Source organism: Triticum aestivum, chromosome 7D, assembly GCF_018294505.1.
Source record: "Triticum aestivum cultivar Chinese Spring chromosome 7D, IWGSC CS RefSeq v2.1, whole genome shotgun sequence".
In the NCBI taxonomy this organism is placed as follows: domain Eukaryota; kingdom Viridiplantae; phylum Streptophyta; class Magnoliopsida; order Poales; family Poaceae; genus Triticum; species Triticum aestivum.
Window position 1 is genome coordinate 395,632,052 of NC_057814.1, and position 18,454 is coordinate 395,650,505.

General features: G+C 48.3%; 2 protein-coding genes across 2 annotated transcripts; one reads left to right on the forward strand and one right to left on the reverse strand.

Annotated features, from left to right (window-relative positions):
• The first annotated feature begins 10,192 nt into the window (after positions 1-10,192).
• On the forward strand, positions 10,193-12,992 carry LOC123165678 (glycosyltransferase family 92 protein Os08g0121900). The gene is made up of 2 exons (XM_044583368.1): positions 10,193-10,627; positions 11,133-12,992. The coding sequence occupies exons 1-2, from the start codon at positions 10,429-10,431 to the stop codon at positions 12,707-12,709; spliced, it is 1,776 nt and encodes a 591-aa protein (XP_044439303.1). The 5' UTR covers positions 10,193-10,428; the 3' UTR covers positions 12,710-12,992.
• A 2,697-nt stretch (positions 12,993-15,689) lies between these two features.
• LOC123165845 (uncharacterized) lies at positions 15,690-17,535 on the reverse strand. The gene is made up of 2 exons (XM_044583582.1): positions 17,060-17,535; positions 15,690-16,185 (listed from the first exon to the last, which is right to left on the reverse strand). Exons 1-2 carry the CDS (start codon positions 17,425-17,427, stop codon positions 16,068-16,070), a joined length of 486 nt encoding a protein of 161 aa, XP_044439517.1. The 5' UTR covers positions 17,428-17,535; the 3' UTR covers positions 15,690-16,067.
• Between the last annotated feature and the right edge of the window lie 919 nt (positions 17,536-18,454).

Consider the following 18,454-nt stretch of genomic DNA (forward strand, 5'->3'; position numbering starts at 1 on the left):
TTGGTAAAGAAAAGCTAAAAATTGTTAGTTGCCTATTCACCCCCCTCTAGTCAACTATATCGATCCTTTCAATTGGTATCAGAGCCTTGTCTCTTTATTAAGGACTTTGCCGTCCGAAGAGTATGGTTGACACCGTAGACGGTGGAGAGGAGCACTCCGGTGTGAATCCGTTCTCGTCTACGGCCGATGGGGGAACCGCGGTCTCTCGTGAGGACTTCAATGTGGCCTTGGACACATTGAAAACCTCCATGACGACCGAGGTTGAAAGTATGTTTAACAAATTCTTAGAAGGCCTTAAACTTTCCACCGCACCAATGAAAGTGGGTGATCCCGCTAACAAGGTGACAGATGCTAACTCCGACAAGGGGGAAGCTACTAGTGACAAAGTTCCTTTATCTAGTGGTAGAAATGGTAGTGGAATCTTTGCCCATGTTGAACCTCCACTTACTTATGGAGGACTGGTTCCCTCCACTCATTTAAATCATGCTGGTTCTCCTCCTAAGATTGTGAAAAATGAGGATTTTGACTCTTGGGTGTATCGCTTTAAACGCCATTTAAATCATGTTAATACTAATCTTTGGTGAATAATTGAGCGAGGTTTCTATCCTCATGACCCAAGCGACTTCACCCCTAGAGAAGCCGCGGATCATCAATTCAACGAGAATGCTCTCTTCATCATCCAAGATGCAATTCCATCCGAAGATATTGCCCATCTCCGACCTTTCACCGTGGCCAAGGAAGCATGGCACCATGTTGTTTCCCTTTACAAGGGAAGCGCAAGCATTCAACGCTCCAACTATGAAGTGGTGCAAGATGAAGCCGATGAGTTTTCAATGAATGAAGATGAAGAACCTCGTGAGCTTTACCGGAGATTAACCACTCTCGCGGTCTCACTCCGAGATCATGGGAGCAAGGATACGGATGACAATTGGATCAAGCGCAAGTTCCTCAAGGCCATGATTCCTTACCACAAGGCCATGTCCTCCATCATCCGTCAAAGGCCGGACTTCCACACCTTGTCCTCAAGTGAAGTGTTGGATGAGTTTGTGGCAATGAGGATCTTGGACAAGACCGCCGACAATGCGGTGTTGCATTCTCAAAGAGCAAAGAAGCCCAACCTTGCCTTGAAGTCCAAGTCTAGTGTGGAAGAAGAGGACAAAGAGGAAGAATAGGAGAGCAACCCCGAAGATACGAAATATGCTTATCATGAGCACATGGCTCTCGCCTCAAGGCAATTTTGGAGCAGAAGAACACAAGGCCCAACTTCAACAAGAACAACTCAAGTGGCGTGAAGGGCAAGCAACGTGTGAGGGCTTGCTATAATTGTGGTAATGTGAGCCATTTTGTTGCGGAGTGCCCATATGAGAAGAGGGAAGACAATGGTGGCAAGCTCATCCGTAAAGACAAGGCCAAATCCTTCCCCAACAAGAGCAACTTCACAAAGAAGACTCCTCCCAAGGGGTTGGTAGCACAAGAAGAGTACAATGAGGATGATAAAGACGGTGAGTCGGTTGCCATGGCCTCCATTGCCATTGCGACAACTCCAGGGGTGTCCCTCTTCGACTCACCCAATGAGAACATCACTGCCAAATGCCTCATGGCTAAAGCCACCAACAAGGTAACCCCCAACATCAAAACTACCATCATTACTAATCCTTCTTTGATGGATTGCATTGATGAAAGGGAGGGGTCTAATGAGGAGGAAAATGAATGAGTCTTTTATGAGTAAGCTCAAGGGTAAATCCAAGAAGCACTTTGTTGCTCTCTTGGAACAACTTGGTGAAGCCAATGACATTATCAAGGCTCACGAAGAAACCATCTCTAAGATGGACGGGCATAGTCGTGACTATGCCAATGAAATATTGGATCTCTCTAATGCTCCTGAGGAAGAGCGTGGTCATTGTTTGGCTCTTGAGGAGTCACACAATGATGATCATGCTAAATTAAAGAAAGATCTTGATCATGCTCTTGTTGTATCTCGTGTGCTCAATTCCGAAAAGGCCAAACTTGGGGTTGATCTTGCTAGACTCAAGGAGGAGTTTGATATACTTGACAAGGCTCACAAGGCCTTGAAGGGTACTCATGCTAGCCTTAAAGAGTCTCATGATCAACTCCAATTGAAGCTAACTAAGAAGAAAGCCACATCTCCTCATATGGTTTTAATTGATAATGCAAATGCTACTAACCCATGTTGTGAGCATGTGCACCTTGTTGAGGAGAATGTAAAGTTGAAGGAGCAACTTGAGAAAGGCCTTGTGTCGTGCATACAAGGTGAGAAGAACCTCAACGACCTTTTGAGCAATCAAAAGGAAGTTGTGGCCAAGGAGGGAATTGGGTTCGCACCCAAGCCCAAGAACAAGAAGAAAAATAAAAGTGCCATCAAGATTTCTCTCAACCCGGTGCAACACTTCAAGATGAAGCATATTGAGATTCGGTATCACTTCATCCGGGATCATATTAGGCGAGGGGAGATCGAGCTCAACTATGTCCACACTCATGATAACCTTGCAGATATCTTCACGAAGCCCTTGGATGAAGCAAGATTTCACGAGTTTAGGCATGAGCTAAATATCATTGATTCGAGCAATGTGGCTTGAACCCTTGCACACCACACCGTACTCATCTTGATATCTTGTTTAGGTGTAGGCATGGACATAGGGGGAGTGTTCTCTCAATGAACTCTCCCTCCCCCCATTATGCATAAATTGATCAACTCTTTCACATTAGCCATTTTTATGGTACTTGTGCTTCAAAGACGAGTTTTGGTCATGGGCCCAAGGATAATTCTTCGCGGTGCCATACCAATTGACTCAAACATAGGTGGCTTCGGCCACCGCCCTCTCCTCTAGAGAGGTTTTGGTTTGTGTTTGTTCCTTGTTGCCTTTTTCTTTCTTGTTGAGCCGTGCTTGTGGTTCAGTTGCCTCGTGTGTGTGTGTGCATGTGCGTGTCTGGTCTCTTGAAGGCTGCTGTGCAAAGGCCGTGTTTCTCCTATTTGTCGAAATGTGCATTTTCTTGGGTTTACGGTACTATCGTGGCAAGCCACGGTACTACCGCCGGAGATAAGTACGGTACTACCGCTACCAGCACGACAGTAATTTTTTAGTGCCGCTGGAAGAGCGGTACTACCACCCTGCGTGCGGTACTTCCGCCCGGGCGGTACTACCGCGATGACCAGTGATACTACCGCGCCGTCGCGAGCGGGTGGGGGTCAAGAGCGGGCAGGGGGAGTTCCAACTCCCCCATACCCATTCGACTCAGTTTCCCCACTTCGTCTCTCTCTCCTGCCCAAGACTGACGCCGGAGGACCTCGCCGGATCTCCGTCTCCGGCCGCTCTCCTCGTATTCCGACCGGTGGGATCGATCCCCACCTCGCCCTCTTGCCATGGAACAAGGTTTCTCCCCAAATCCCTCTCTCTTTGCTTCGTAGTTTTGCTTCTAGGTTTTGGGGAGATGCTTGTTGTTCTTGAGATTTTAGGCCAAATCTTTGCAAGAGAAGGATGTAGGAGAGCAGTAGTGCAGTAGAGATGCTATTTGGTATGTTGCCCCATGGTATTTTCAATCAACCGTAGTACTGTTCCAAAGTTGTGGATGTAACTAGATCCGTTCCGTGTCGGATCTGATTCCGAGCGGTACTACCGCACCTCCCGTGCGGTACTACCTCTCTGGCCGTGTTTGCCTCATGCGGTACTACCGCTCCTCTGGAGCGGTACTACCTCTCGGGGCGTGGAAGTAAAATTTTACTTCCACTCTAGGAGCGGTACTACTGTGCCATCCTGGCGCGGTACTACCACGGCTAGAGCAGCAGTAAACTTTTACTTCTGCTTAGTGGTGAGGTGCTACCGTTGACTTCGAAACTACCGTGTGGCGACTACCCAATCTTATTTCTACGTGTTTCGCTTGTATTGGCTGTGGTCTTTGCATTGATCCTTCTCGTTTCTCTCGTGTGTTCTTGTGTTGTGTGTCATAGGTGGTGGCTCCAATGTCCGTCGCTCAAACCCAAGCCGCGACACGAGCTCCAAGCGTCTTCGCAATCAAGAAGCTTCAGAGGGCTCCAATGCCCCACAACGCCGCGTCAAGACCTCAGCTTCCAAGATCAAGGAGCCCACTATGAGCATGGATGAGATGCCTCTCTCCGAGTTCATTCATCGGAGGAGGATCAACCCCTATGTGCACCCTCGTGAGAATGTTCGAGGCAATGATCTTTTCTGGACCAAGCAACAGAATCTCATCTACCTCGATGTGATTAAGTCCAAGCAGAACATCTATGTTCCAGTTTAGTGGATTGACTTGAATCATATGAGGAATGATCGGGCATACTTTGGTGAGGCACTGGATGCAGTGGAGTAGTTTGGCATTGAAGATTTCATCTCGTTCCACAAGGACTTTGATCCCGAGATCGTGGCTCAATTCTTTGCCTCTGTCCACTTCCACACGGATGAGGCAAGGACCATGACTTGGATGACCAATGGGAAGAGGTTGACTGCTACATGGAAGGAGTTCATCGACATGCTGAACGTTCTTGATGAGGGCCTCTCTGTGCCCGTTGGTGCCCGCCCTCATGGCAACCCGGAGTCCGCAAACAAGAACAAGCTTCAGCCCTACTATGTGGAGAAGAAGTTGGCTAATAACAAGAAGTCGTGGGTGCTCAACTCCTACCTTGACGTCATGTACCGGATCTTCCGCAACACCCTCTTTCCACGCATTGGTGACAAGGACAAGGTGCATGCTTATCTCGTTGATATGATGCTTCTTTGTGAGAAGGTCCGTGTCCAAGTTCCTGGCATTTTTGATGTTTCTCACATCATGTGGTGTGAACTCCTGTTTGCGGTCCTCAATCGCAAAGTGCCTATCTATGGACCATACCTGCAGCTCTTGATCTCGCAGACTTGGGAGAAGCTCTTTCCTTAAGAAGAGTTTCTTGCTCCAAACTGGGTTCGTCATGAGCCCATCCGGCTGCGCCAGAAGAACAGGTGGGCCAATACCACTACCAGGGCTGAGGCTGAGGCTGCACAGAGGGAGGATGATGAGGCAGAGGCTGAGGAGGAGGTGGCCGCTGATCGTGCTGGGGGGTCCGCTCCTCCGTCTGCTGAGCCATCTTGGGCTAAGAAGCTCAAGGACAAGATGAAGACTCTTTTCTGCATGCAGGCTAAGGGATAATACATGACTCACATTGCTCAGAAGGAGAGTCGCCGACGCGACAAGAGGATCTTAAGGACTTTTGGCGAGCAGGTTTCGAGTGGGTCAGAGAAGGAAATCACTCCTGAGGCTGCCTGGATGGCGAAGCAGGGCTACAAGTGGTCTGAGTCCGAGGAGGAGTCTATTCCCGCTGCCAACACCGATGAGGAGGTTGATGGATGATCACTGCAATGCGAGCTACCACCTGTGTCGTAGGTGCCCTCTCTGCCTTTTTGGTGTCTCGATGCCAAAGGGGGAGAGAGTGTAGGATTTGCGTGTTTGCGTGTTGAGTCTTGTTGCTTTCCTTTCGTTGAACCTTCGTGCTTTGGTTTGTGTTTGTGCTCGTGTGCTACCAGGAGACTACTATCATATGGGTGTGAGACATATGCACTCTAGCTTATCTTATTATCTAGTATGTTTAGTACTTTGTGAGCTCATGTTAAATTGTGCACTTATCTTCATGCTCACTTATCTGACCTTGCTTCTATGCTTAGTATCCTTTTTATTTTAGCAAGGTTTGCCACGTTTCTAAAATATAGGGGGAGTGGTGATCCTAGTATGTGTGCCGTGCAGTCCAAAGCATATCCACAGAGTGCACACATCTAGGGGGAGCCCGTTTATATTTTATAGATGTTGGGTTTGCTTATGATCATTGTATATCATTATGTGCAAATCCTGTATTGTCATCAATCCACCAAAAAGGGGGAGATTGTAAGGGCATATTTCTCCCTATGTGGTTTTGGTGATTGATGACAATGCTTTTGCGGACTAATCATGTGCAGTGAGCATTTCAGATATATCATGTCTAGGCACAAGATGATTCGGTGCCCCTCGGAACATATCGAAGACGGCGTTTCTCTACGTTTCTTTTCGGTGGACTTGAGTCGTAGGAAAGCCGTACTATTAACAGGGGGTCCGCTTTGGAAAGGTTTGGGTGGAATCATCCTTTTGCACCACCTTTCCTTTGCCTCTTTGGAGCCACCACCGTTTATCCGTGTCTCTGCAAAATGAAGGACTCCTAGTGATTGTTGTGCTGTGGCATGCGGCAGTACTGCTCATGGGAGCAGTAGTACCGCAGAGGCCCACGGTAGTACCGGCCAGGGACGCGGTAGTACCGCAGGCCCTTGCGATAGTACCGCTCCCCGAGCGCGGTAGTACCGTGGCCTCGGGCCGGGCACAACAGCATGAGCGGATGTAAATTTTTACATCCGCGCCATACGCGGTAGTACCGCTCCAAGTTTGCGGTAGTACCGTGTCGGATTTTTGCACAGATCGAAACTCAGCGGGAGTAGCCACGGATGTATTTTATATGTCCGTGCCTTCCCAGCCTAGACAAACCCTGCCTTGCGGTAGTACCGCAAGGGCGAGCGGTAGTACCGCTCCGGCGGTTCTACCGCTCTCTGCTTCAACGCAACAGGGCTGGTCTAGCTCCTGCCGCGCCAGCGGTAGTACCGTAGTGCCCCGCGGTAGTACCGTAGGCCCTTATGGTAGTATCGCATGTCTGGTGCGGTAGTACCGCTCGTCGCGGGATGGGTAAGTGGATAAGGTTAGATTTGTCCTATCACTATATAAGGGGAGTCTTCTTCTCCGAGTTGACTACCTCTTCCATCCCTAAGCTCCATTGTTGCTCTAAACTCCATTTTCGCCCGATCTCTCTCCCTAGCCAATCAAACTTTTTGATTTTCTAGGGATTGGTTGAGAAGGCCCCGATCTACACTTCCACCAAGAGAAATTTGATTCCCCCCACTAATCCCTTGCGGATCTTGTTACTCTTGGGTGTTTGAGCACCCTATACGGTTGAGGTCACCGCGGAGCCATATTCCATTGTGGTGAAGCTTCGTGGTGTCGTTGGGAGCCTCTAATTAAGTTGTGGAGATTGCCCCAACCTTGTTTCTAAAGGTTCGGTCGCCGCCTCCAAGGGGCACCAATAGTGGAATCACGACATCTCGCATTGTGTGAGGGCGTGAGGAGAATACGGTGGCCCTAGTGGCTTCTTGGGGAGCATTGTGCCTCCACACCGCTCCAACGGAGACGTACTTCCCTTCAAAGGGAAGGAACTTCGGTAACACATCCTCGTCTTCACTGGCTCCACTCTTGGTTATCTCGTACCTTTACTTGTGCAAGCTTATATTGTGTTGCATCCCTTGCTTGCTTGCGTGCTTATTGTTGTTGCATCATATAGGTGCTCACCTAGTTGCATATCTAGACAACCTACTTTGATGCAAAGTTTAAATTGGTAAAGAAAAGCTAAAAATTGTTAGTTGCCTATTCACCCCCCCTCTAGTCAACTATATCGATCCTTTCAGGAGGCGAGGCCGGTGACGGCGTCGAGGTCGAGCTCGTCTTCCATGGCGGGTGTGGGGCAGGAGCGCGCGCGGGCGGGAGGGTTTTTGGAGGAAATGGGGGGAAATGGTGGTGGCTGCCACCGACCGGCGGGCCCGAGGAGAGGAGTAGGCGCGCGCGCACGTCTGTCTCGTGTCCGCGCCGACGCAAATGTGGCTCAAAATTGGGCCGGGAATGGGTCGCCATGCAGACGCCAAGCGGACGCGCGTCCGTTTGGGTCGGCGTGTTGGGCCGCCTTTTGTGTCCGTGCCGACCCAAACGGACGCCAGCGGACAAAATGAGTCGCCCCATTGGAGTTGCTCTAAGTGTCGTTGAAATGAGTGGATCTAGACGTGTTTAAAGCATCTCCAATAGATGATGTAGATGCAAAAGTAACAGATTTTTACATCACCGAAGGCACAAAAACGCGGCTTCAACAGATGATGTAGATGCAAAGAAATAATTACTCGAGATTTGCTCCTAATATAAAATAGGGCACCAAGTGATGGCAAATTTTGCATCACTTGGGCCGCTCAAGCAAAATGCGTGCAGCCCCAACTGCCACGCGAAACCTTCCCGACCCCATGGACGCCTCCTAAAACCTGGCGGCCACCAATGCTGCTCCGGCGCACCTCACCATGGCCGCCTCCACGGCGATGTACATTTTACATTATTTGTTGAAGTTGGAGGTTTTTTGGCGATATGAATTTTATATCATCCGTTGGAGTTGGAGGATTTTTGTGATGTAAAACCCCATTTTTTAATGATGTAAATTTTAATTGAAGCACTATTTGGTGATTTATTTCACATCATCTATTAAAGATGCTCTTACATATGCTCATTTCAGCGACAGTTAATTCCGAATGGAGGTGTACATACTTTGTGTTTCGTCAACTTTGTGAGTTATAATAAGGCATTTTTATTTGAGTTATTAATCTTACTATCAAGAGCTTGGATATTGGCATGAATGCTAATTCCTGGGAGTTAATGAAATTAAATGGAATTACTTTTTTCTTTTCTTTTTTGTCCAGAAAAAGGACAAGTCTATCACATGTGAAGTAATGAAATAATGCCAAAACATATCAATCAAGATTCGAGTAGGACCCTTATGATGGTCCTAAGAAGGTTTTTCGTGACCACCAAGGCACCAACCCTAAACACGTACGGCACAAGTTTGCACTGTCAAAACGTTGCCCTCGTTTAGCAAATCAAGCATGGCAATTTCGCTTGCTCTCACAAGAGAAAACACAACGGAAATCATTCATTGATAAATATCCTTTTTTTCTGGCATCAATTGATAATTATCCTAGTACAATTAGAAATTATACTTTTTTTGGCAAGGCCCAAAGTTGAACTAACAATATAGCAAAAGCAGATATTGCAATAATCTATTTTTTAATAATTTCTTTGCATGTAATCCTTTAAAAAATTGCATGCCATAGATGGTCATGTTCTTTCTTTGTAAAGATTCATATTTTTTAGGTGAAGATTCACATGTTTATGGCATAAAGTGCATCTTGCATCTTCTTTGCAATAATTTATGAGGAGCGCTACATGAATGATCTGAAAAGATCGATCACTCCGCCCGCCATCGGATGGAGCCCAAAATAGCCGTCTGATTGATCGCCATGTGAGTGTTAGCCTTTGTAATGCGGTCGTGTTGTTGCAACAGGAGCCTTGTTGCAAACACCTCCCAAACCATTATATTCCTTATGAAACAAGACCCGTGTTGTAGAAAAAAACTGCGTTGCTAACAGAGCATCGCTAGCCTTTGCAACAAGGATAGTGTTGCGCTAGGGCCCTCTGCAATAAGAGGCTTGTTGCAATCACCCCAAAACATATCCTTCTGAAACACGACCTCTGTTGTAGAAACAAAATCCCCTTCGCCTAAGAAAACAGAGTTGGGGAGGTCTCCACCGACGGGGACCTGTGCCTTCGTCGTTGTCGTGGAGATCTACGTCGATCGTCACCACTGCAGGTCCAGCCGTTGACGCGGGTCGTATGCATCGGTCATCGCCGCTGCGGATCCAGCGGCCGCCGTAGGTCGGGGAGCTGTGTCGTAGACAATATGGATCCAACCACGACCGCCTCCCTCGCCCTAGCCGCTCTGCAGCAGACCGACTGTTGCGCTTGAAAGGTTTGCAACAAGGATGGTGTTGCAAACCTCATTCACCTTGGGTCGGGGGGGGGGGGGGTTGTGTGTGTTGCGGGTCGTCAGATCAGATTCTAATTGGACGGTTGGCCGAGTGAAAGCATTTCCGATAATTTATTCTTCTTCCCCCTCTGTAAATTATATATTTGATTCTCCTCCAAGAAATTCCCAAATGAACACGGCATGGCATATGTGGTGAGCAACCATATGAAACAACAAAAAGAAATTCCGAAATGAACATACATGACCGGATACCATCCTCCGTGTGCACCCCAATAATTGCTGTTCCACCACGCCAAAACACCATCTCGTCTCACCGACTGACCGCGTGGACCCACACATCATGTTCATTCCCCTCCAGAGCGAAACGCACCTGTCTCCCGATTGGTCGGACGCGCCGTGCCGTTACCCCCGAACCCACTTGTCAGTGAGGGGTCCCGCCCCTCACAGTCTGGAACGCGCCGCGTGCCACCGACGCGCGGGGCCGCCTGGCCCACACGTCGGTTCCGTGCACGCGGGTATAAACCCCACCGCTGCCGCTGCGGCGACGACTTCCTTCCCACCTCAGCGCAAACCACCGCTTCGGTTTCTGCGACCACCACCTCCGCACCCCCGGCAATCGCGGCGGCGAGGGAGGGAGCGTGCTCGCCGTCGCGCCGCCGACGCGTAGCGCGGTGTGAATGAATGGTGCGGCCTCTCGTCTGGCGTTCTCGTGGATCTGAGCTCTTCCTGCTGGGGTGGTGAGGAGTCGACGGACGGGCGGACGGGAGGTTCCCGAAATGGCGATATCGGCCAAGGAGCGCAAGCTGAGCAGGCTTGGCAGTGGTAAGGCGGTAAACGGAGGAGGAGGCGGGAGCCTCGGCGCGAGGGGTGGTCACCGGCCGCCGACGGCGGGGGGACGGCGGAGACTGTTCGCCGTGTTCTTCGCGTTCCTCTGCGCCGGCGCGGTCGTCTTCGGCGGGGTGCACGCCATTGGAGGTGAGCCGCTTCCCCTGCCCCTGGAATCTGGAGCCCACGTGGGCCAAATTGGTTTGGGTTTAGGTAGGATAGTGGAATTATTTATTTTCTCAGGGAAATCTCGTGGTGGGATCATTTCGAATGATTTTGGAAGAAAGACCACACAAAAAACTTTTTTTTACATGCGAAATTTTGTTTGGGTTCGATGTTCATCGTCTGGATGATGAAAAAATAGAAGTTGGACTCTTTCTCGCGAGGTTGCCGTTAGATCTGATTGGAGTCCTACCATTCACCGGAAAAATTGCAGTTCTTATCACTCGATTCTTGCCTCAATTATAGCAGCTTGCTGTTTCTGAATTGTAACTCTAGCCATCCAGTCAGTCACATGCTGCTGCCTTTTGACTGATTGATCCCAGAATAGAACACAAATGCCTCACGTCGTCACATGAAGAATTTAGGCACGCTAAATCCGTTTGGCTATTTCTTCATGTGATGTGCTAATTGATCTTGTGTTCTTGTGATGCAGCGTCCTTCCGGCCGGTGCTCTTGACGGCCTGGCCGTCCGCGACCCTTAACGCCCTCTCCTCGGAGCGCCGGGTGCAGCAAGCTGGAGGCAACGGTGCTGGCACCGTTTTAGCGTCTGTCCAAATCCGGCATGCTGTCGCTCTGCCGGACCATGTTCTCGTAATCCTCAGTGACGGATCATTGCTGCCAGCTCCCGGGCACTTCGAGTGCCTGTACTCCACTGCCAACTCAACGCAGCTGCGCCGTCGTCCCCTCTCAGTTGCTGCCTTGCCGGATGGACCCAGCCTCGTGCATTGCCCTGCCGGACCATCTGAGATGGCTGTGTCCCTGTCGCTGTCCCAGTCACCTCCGGTGACACCATTCCAATGGGATCAGCTCGTGTACACCGCACTTCTTGACAGCCGGGACAACTCCACCGTTGTGTTTGCCAAAGGGATGAACCTCCGTCCAGGCCGTCTCGGTGTGCCATCACGGTATGAGTGTGTCTTTGGCCGGGACCTGTCGAAGCCGAAGCTCGTTGTCACCTCCCCTGTGGTTTCTGCTGCGCAGGAGACATTCCGGTGTGTGACACCTGTCCGCATTCGCCGGTACCTCAGGATGACAGCTGATGGAAACATCAACAGAAACAGTGCTGGCAAGCCTATGCTGGTCTCCATCAGGACTAAGGGCCGGGGGAGCTCTACACTCCCCTCAATCGCGCAACCAGAGCCACTTCATAGGTATAACAGGCATCGGCATACAAGGCATCGGCAGCAGAAGGTACACTCGATGTGTGTGTGCACCATGCTGCGCAACCAAGCACGGTTCTTGCGGGAATGGGTCATGTACCACTCCCATATCGGAGTGCAACGGTGGTTCATCTATGACAACAACAGCGATGATGGCATCGAGGAAGTCCTTGGTTCCATGGATCCATCCGCATACAATGCGACACGCCACTTGTGGCCTTGGATGAAATCTCAGGAGGCTGGATTTGCACATTGTGCACTCAGGGCGCGGGAGAGCTGCGAGTGGGTGGGGTTCATCGACATCGATGAGTTCCTGCACTTCCCTGGGAACCAAACCCTACAAGATGTCCTCCGGAATTACTCAAGCAGGCCAAGGATTGGTGAACTCAGGACTGCGTGCCACAGCTTTGGTCCATCAGGTCGGACTAAGATTCCGAAAAAAGGCGTCACGACAGGCTACACCTGCCGGCTGGCTGCGCCGGAGCGGCACAAGTCAATTGTCAGGCCAGATGCACTGAATCCATCACTGATCAACGTGGTGCACCACTTCCATCTGAAGGAAGGGATGAAGTATGCGAATATTGGCCAGGGAGTGATGCTGATCAATCACTACAAATACCAAGTCTGGGAGGTGTTCAAAGAAAAGTTTGCTGGCCGCGTGGCGACCTATGTTGCCGATTGGCAGGACGAGGAGAATGTTGGATCCAGGGACAGGGCGCCAGGTCTAGGGACCAAACCGGTGGAACCGGAGGATTGGCCAAGTCGGTTCTGTGAAGTATATGACACTGGTTTGAAAGATTTTGTACACAAAGAATTCACAGATCCACAGACTGGAAGTCTTCCATGGTAGATGGGTAAGGACGGCATTTGATCCGCACAGCACACGGTACATGATATGGAGAGAAAAACAGATAACGAAAGAAGAAACACGAAATTAAGTTTGGTGGTAGAGTGGGTTTTGCTCTTTGGTATATTTTTAGACCTTGTTGTTAGGTTTGCTGTCCGTAATTTAGAAGCATCATTTTTTTTCACTGATCATACTATCTAAGAGAGAAATGATTCTTTTGTAGATACAGATAAGTAAACAGCTCACTGTCGAAAGAGAGAATGCATAGATTGTTTCCCTGTGTTTTCGTCTAATCCTACTGTGGCTGCGAGCAACTAAAATTATAGTGCTTAATTTGTTCATCCCCAATCTAAAATCTGCGCAAATTCGTTATGGAGTTATGGGGACAAAGATGGTACACCTTGCTTGATGTAGTCCTGAAAGAATATTAGACTTTTCCGGGAAAAATGACCTGTGCCGCCTGCTTTCTTTTACTTTCTATATACATGATGGCAACCTTATGCTTAGCATCTTTAGATGTAACCCCGTAGTTGCTTTGGGAAAGTGCCATTCTCTGTCAAACCAGCTATTCTCTTGCACAAATAGAGAAATCAAATCTAACGCAACCGGATCCACATCAAGATCACTGTCATCACGAGCTTTTTTCCGACAGATCACTCTCACAATCATTGCGTTCTTGTCCATCTTTCATTACTGAGGTTTCAGAGGTTTGGTTACTTGCTTACTTAACCAGTTAACCTTGCACATAGACAAGCACACTCTAGTGAAGACCTAGGCTTCTTTTCCTCTTTGAAATGTACTGCCTTCTTACTTTATCCATTTATGGCCTTATCTACTCTCCAACGGTTCCAATTGTGTGTTATTCTACTACTACTACTATTCCTATGTTTGTTTACAGGACAGATTCCTCGTAGTTACAACTTACAAGTCAAAGCAAGGAATCAAGCAGACCAAAACCCTTTTTCTGTTTCCTAATCCCGACCCGCTAAACCAGCCAGTTGTTGCCATATGTTAGTTTAGCTGTGCTAATCAAGGAGAGCTCTGGACAAGAACCCAAGAGCCGGCTGGCGAGTGTGGATTGGCTTGGTGCCTTCTGGGGATGCTGCCGTCTGGTGGTGCTGAGGATGAGTAAACTACACATTTTGAGCTGCGATTTGGCGTCTTGGTGCTGGTGCGCCGTCGGTTTACGATGCTACAACGTCTACATGTATAATAATAACAACAACAATGTTTTGGATGCAGTGCATGTATGTAGACATGTGAGCTGCCGTCCATGATGAGCTGAATGCCGTTCCTAGGTGGCCGCTTGGATGGTTCTTGAATTTGGCAGCAGGTGCCTGGTTTCTGGCTGGAAGGGTATGCTAGTACCTTTGCTTGTCTCTCTGGCACAGCAAAGTTGTGCTTGCTGCAAGGAGGTGCTGTAGCCTGCCTGTTGCTGATGACACTGGGCAGAATGCAACGGTTCACATGGGGTTTGCTGCTGGGTTCCACGCGAATTGCAGCAGTTGTGCGTTTTGCAACTGCGGAGACGGTCACCGAGGGTGATTTAACTGAAAAACCATTCGATTCTCGTACTTGCAGGTCCGAAATACAGATGTTCATTTATGTTCTCACCAGAAAGCTCTTTTTTGCCTCCCATCGCTTGAAACTTTGAGTAGCTGCCAAACCATATGATTTGTACAGAGTGGATGCGCCTGCCATTGCTGTTTCTCTTGCCCTTTCTGAATATCAAAATACTCCGGAAATACTTGTTATCAAAATGGAGAAAAATGAATGTATCTAGATGTATCTTAGTTTTAGATACATATTTTTTTATTTATTTTGATAACAAGTATTTTCGGACGAAGGGAGTACAAGAAACGCAACATGAAAATGCTAAAATACAGGTTCAGTGGCGGGCCTCATGTTAGGCGGTCAGTCGGATGAGGAGCTGCTGTCTACTGAGGCAAAACTCCAGAAGCCATCTTCCGCTGCTGTGCTGGAGCATTCGACCGTTCTGCAAGTAAACGCCAGCCGCATGCATGCACGGTCGCCAACTCGGCGAATCGCCAGAAAATCGAAGCAGAAGAAGAAGGGCAGTCCCAATCATACGCCTAATAACACCAAACTCCCCCCGCGTGGCAAAATGAAATGGACGTGTTCATGTTTCTTCTCCCTTCTCGTCGTTTCCTTCACGTCCTTTTTTCTCACTTATTATCACCAACACGCGTTAAAACGTGGAATCATTCCTTACCTTTTTCCTTTTGATTGAAGAAGAGCGAATTGAAAAGCGTCAGCTGCCACTGGGCCGACACTGAAGCCAATACCAACTGCCATTAGTCCGTCTTGCAACCCGCTCGGTTTAAATGATCATGCATCTTGCTTTTGAAGAAAATGGGGAAAAGTTCAGGCCCTTGGTTTTCCTAGTCGGAGAGGGTAGCCCGGTTTTCTTTTCTACTAGACGAGTAATCTTTTTCATCAGGCATCCATATACGGAGTAGTATATGATTAATTACTGAAGAATTTTGGAACCACTGCAAAACATAGCCATGAGTTACAAGATTTAGATCATTTTTCAGGATATGGAACTGCCAATTTGTGTATCGCCAGTGAATTCATTCATTCGCAAAGCAGAGGGGAAAATGAACTCTTTGTTCTTGCAGCTGCAGGGCTCTTAGCCCGCTGAATCTGGCCCATTTATGGGCCAACTATAAATCAGCTCCGTGTGTTTCCTCTAAGCTGCACAATGCAGCTTCCCTTGACCAAAATAATAATAATATAGTTTTACACACTACACCTCTCAAAATAGAAATGGATGAAAAGATTATTAGGCCCTGTTTGTTTCAGCTTCGCTTGGATTTTAATCACCTGTGGATTGCTTCAGGTTCACCACACCAAAGTGGCACTGTTTGTTTCAAATTCCAGATTCAGCTTCACTGGCAAAGCTGAATCTGGTCGCAGAATGTGAAACAAACGGGGCCTTAGTCCCTCCGATCCATATTAATTGTCGCAGCTTCAATAGAACTTTACTAAAGTTCATAAAGGAGGGAGTAGATAAAGTCTTTGCAACAGCAAACCATCAATTCTATTCCAATAGAAGAACACATGGCGTTGAGCCATTGCAGCAAACTGGCGATTCTACCAGAATTACACACTCACACGGTGCTTTGAGATATACTAGGTACATAACATCCATAGCAGGACTTTCAATCCCAAAGATGCATGAAATTCACCCTACCTAGCCAAGTCCTACCTCCTCCTAAATGAATTAGGGATCCCCACAAAATAAGTTAAGTTCCTCCTCCAACTACAGAAATATAACTGAAGTTGCATGGTCGGAATTCTTTGTCTGACAAACCATCAGTAAATGTAGCTTCTTGGTTCATCTGAAAGAAGGAAACTCTCCTCCAGGAAGCTCCCAGTTGTCACGCCCATCATCGTCGGTGGTTCGCTCCTTCGACCCCTGTTCATCGTCAAATGGATATGGACCCTTGAAACGCCTGCCAGACCAAACTATTAGCACCAATTAAGCAATCAATAAGAAAAATGGTACAGTTGGAATGAACTCAAGGTGCTTCCGGATCACTTATGTATAATCGTGTACTTTACAAACGTTGACAGGCCCCTTGCACACTACAAAGTTTAGTTTAAATTTTGCTAACCCCTTGCACACTACAAAGTTTAGTTTAAATTTTGCTACACAATTCTTCAACGAATAATCGACTTGGAATCTATTATAGGTTTCGTTTCTACGTACTGTAAACGCATACTATCAGCATGAATTCATGATTAAAAATGACACCACAAATGACAGATACGAAGATGACAGTCCATAATCAATCCAAATAATGTGCACAGATACACAACTCTACATATATCATTTGAAATTCATGATCACTTCCATTCTGAACTAGTTTGTAGTACAGTACATAATACAGCTACCGTTGATTGGTTCAATTGCTACTCTGTAATACTCCCTCCATCCCAAAATAAGTGTCTTGACCTTATTACAACTTTGTACTAGAGTTAGTATAAAGTTGAGACACTTATTTTGGGACGGAGGGAGTATATGTACGGTGGTCTGATGTTTAACATAGCAATCTAATGTGGCATGAGTTTGCTGCTTAATTTCGATCGAATTCATATGTGGACGAAATGTTGCTAACATGGATCAGACACAATTGTACAACATTAATCAGTAATCATGTGATCTGTAGCACTTAAAATGGATAGGGCAATAGAGCAACCATTAGTGAGAGAAGATGAACAGGGGAGGGGTTGGGGGGTGGGTGCAAAATGATCGAATTTGCTCATTGGTCCCAACGGTAGGATCACGGGATCAAGCAACAGATCGATGGATGGAGCGGGGCGCACCTGCGGCTGAACCTCCATGCGGCGTCGCGGGACTTTCGCTTGCGCTTGTCCCGCGCGTTCTCGTGCCACCGCCGCCGCCTGACCTCGTGCATGACGCCGGCTCGCCCCACCTCCCGCGTGAACTGCCGCAGCAGATCGCCCCCGTCCACGTCCTCGTCTCCCGCGTCCACGTTCGCGTTGTGGTACTTGGGGTTGGCCGCCGGCGCCCACGGCGAGGTGGGGGCGGAGGCGGAGACCGAGAGGGAGAGCGCGACGGCAGGAGGAGATCCAAGCGGGAAGGAGGCGACCGTGGCCCGCGATCCAGCGTGGAGGAGAGAAGGCGGTGCTGCCGATGAGAAGAAGGATCGTGCGACGGCCGTGGTTGGCATGGTGGTAGACAGGTGGCGCTCGCCGGCGACGGACGGGGACAGGGTGGCGGTGGGCTTTGGGGTTTCGGCCGGATCGAGAAAGTAGGTAGAAAGCTACTAGTACTACAATTGGGCTTACATTTATTTTTCATACCAACTAATACTGGGCTTACATGGCAGGCCACCGGAAACAGCAAAGCTAATCTGCAGCCTCAGAAAAAAAGAGTGCATCCTGTCGGTAACACCAAAGCTGGGGCTATTGCTTTTTTTTAGGAAGGCCATCATGGCAGGCTTTATTGAATTATAGAACACTTACATCGTCCACGAGCTTACTGACAATGACATCAGGTGGCTCGTTTAACCAACTGAGATTCGACTTATTACAAAGGAAGAAGTTAACTAGCACATGCGCCGCTTGATTACAAGAACGAATACAATGCTTAAAAATGACCTTCCCAATCGACGTACTAATATCAACGCATTCCGCGAAGAGAGCCGCAGCTTCATCCCACCATCTTTCTTGGCCATTGCAGAAGTTAATTACCTGAAGAGAATCTGATTCCGCTTCAATATGGTTTAGTCCTAGAGAGTTGGCAAAGAATAGCCCATCCCTCATGGCCACCGCCTCCATTATAATTGCATCCGCCGCCACCGGTACAAAATTGCATTGCGCGGCAATGAAGTTTCCATGAATATCCCTCATAACAGCCGCAGTTGCCCTACTCCCTTCATCTGGAGAAAAGGCTGCATCAACATTTAGTTTTGTGTATCCTGGGTCCGGCTTACACCATTTAGTCTCTGTCATTACATGTGAACTTGTCAATGAATTCTGGAAATTTGAAGCAATCGATAGAATGGATATGGGCCATCTCCAAGAAGGTGGCACCGGCTCATCATGTGTCATTCGCCTACGTATCCACCACAAGTACCATGCTCCCACCATTAGTGCTTGTTTGAAGTTGACATTAGAATGTACCATCAGTAGATCATCCGGAAGGGTTACAAGATGTTCGAATATAATCGAGCCTGACCTATCCACTGGTACAAC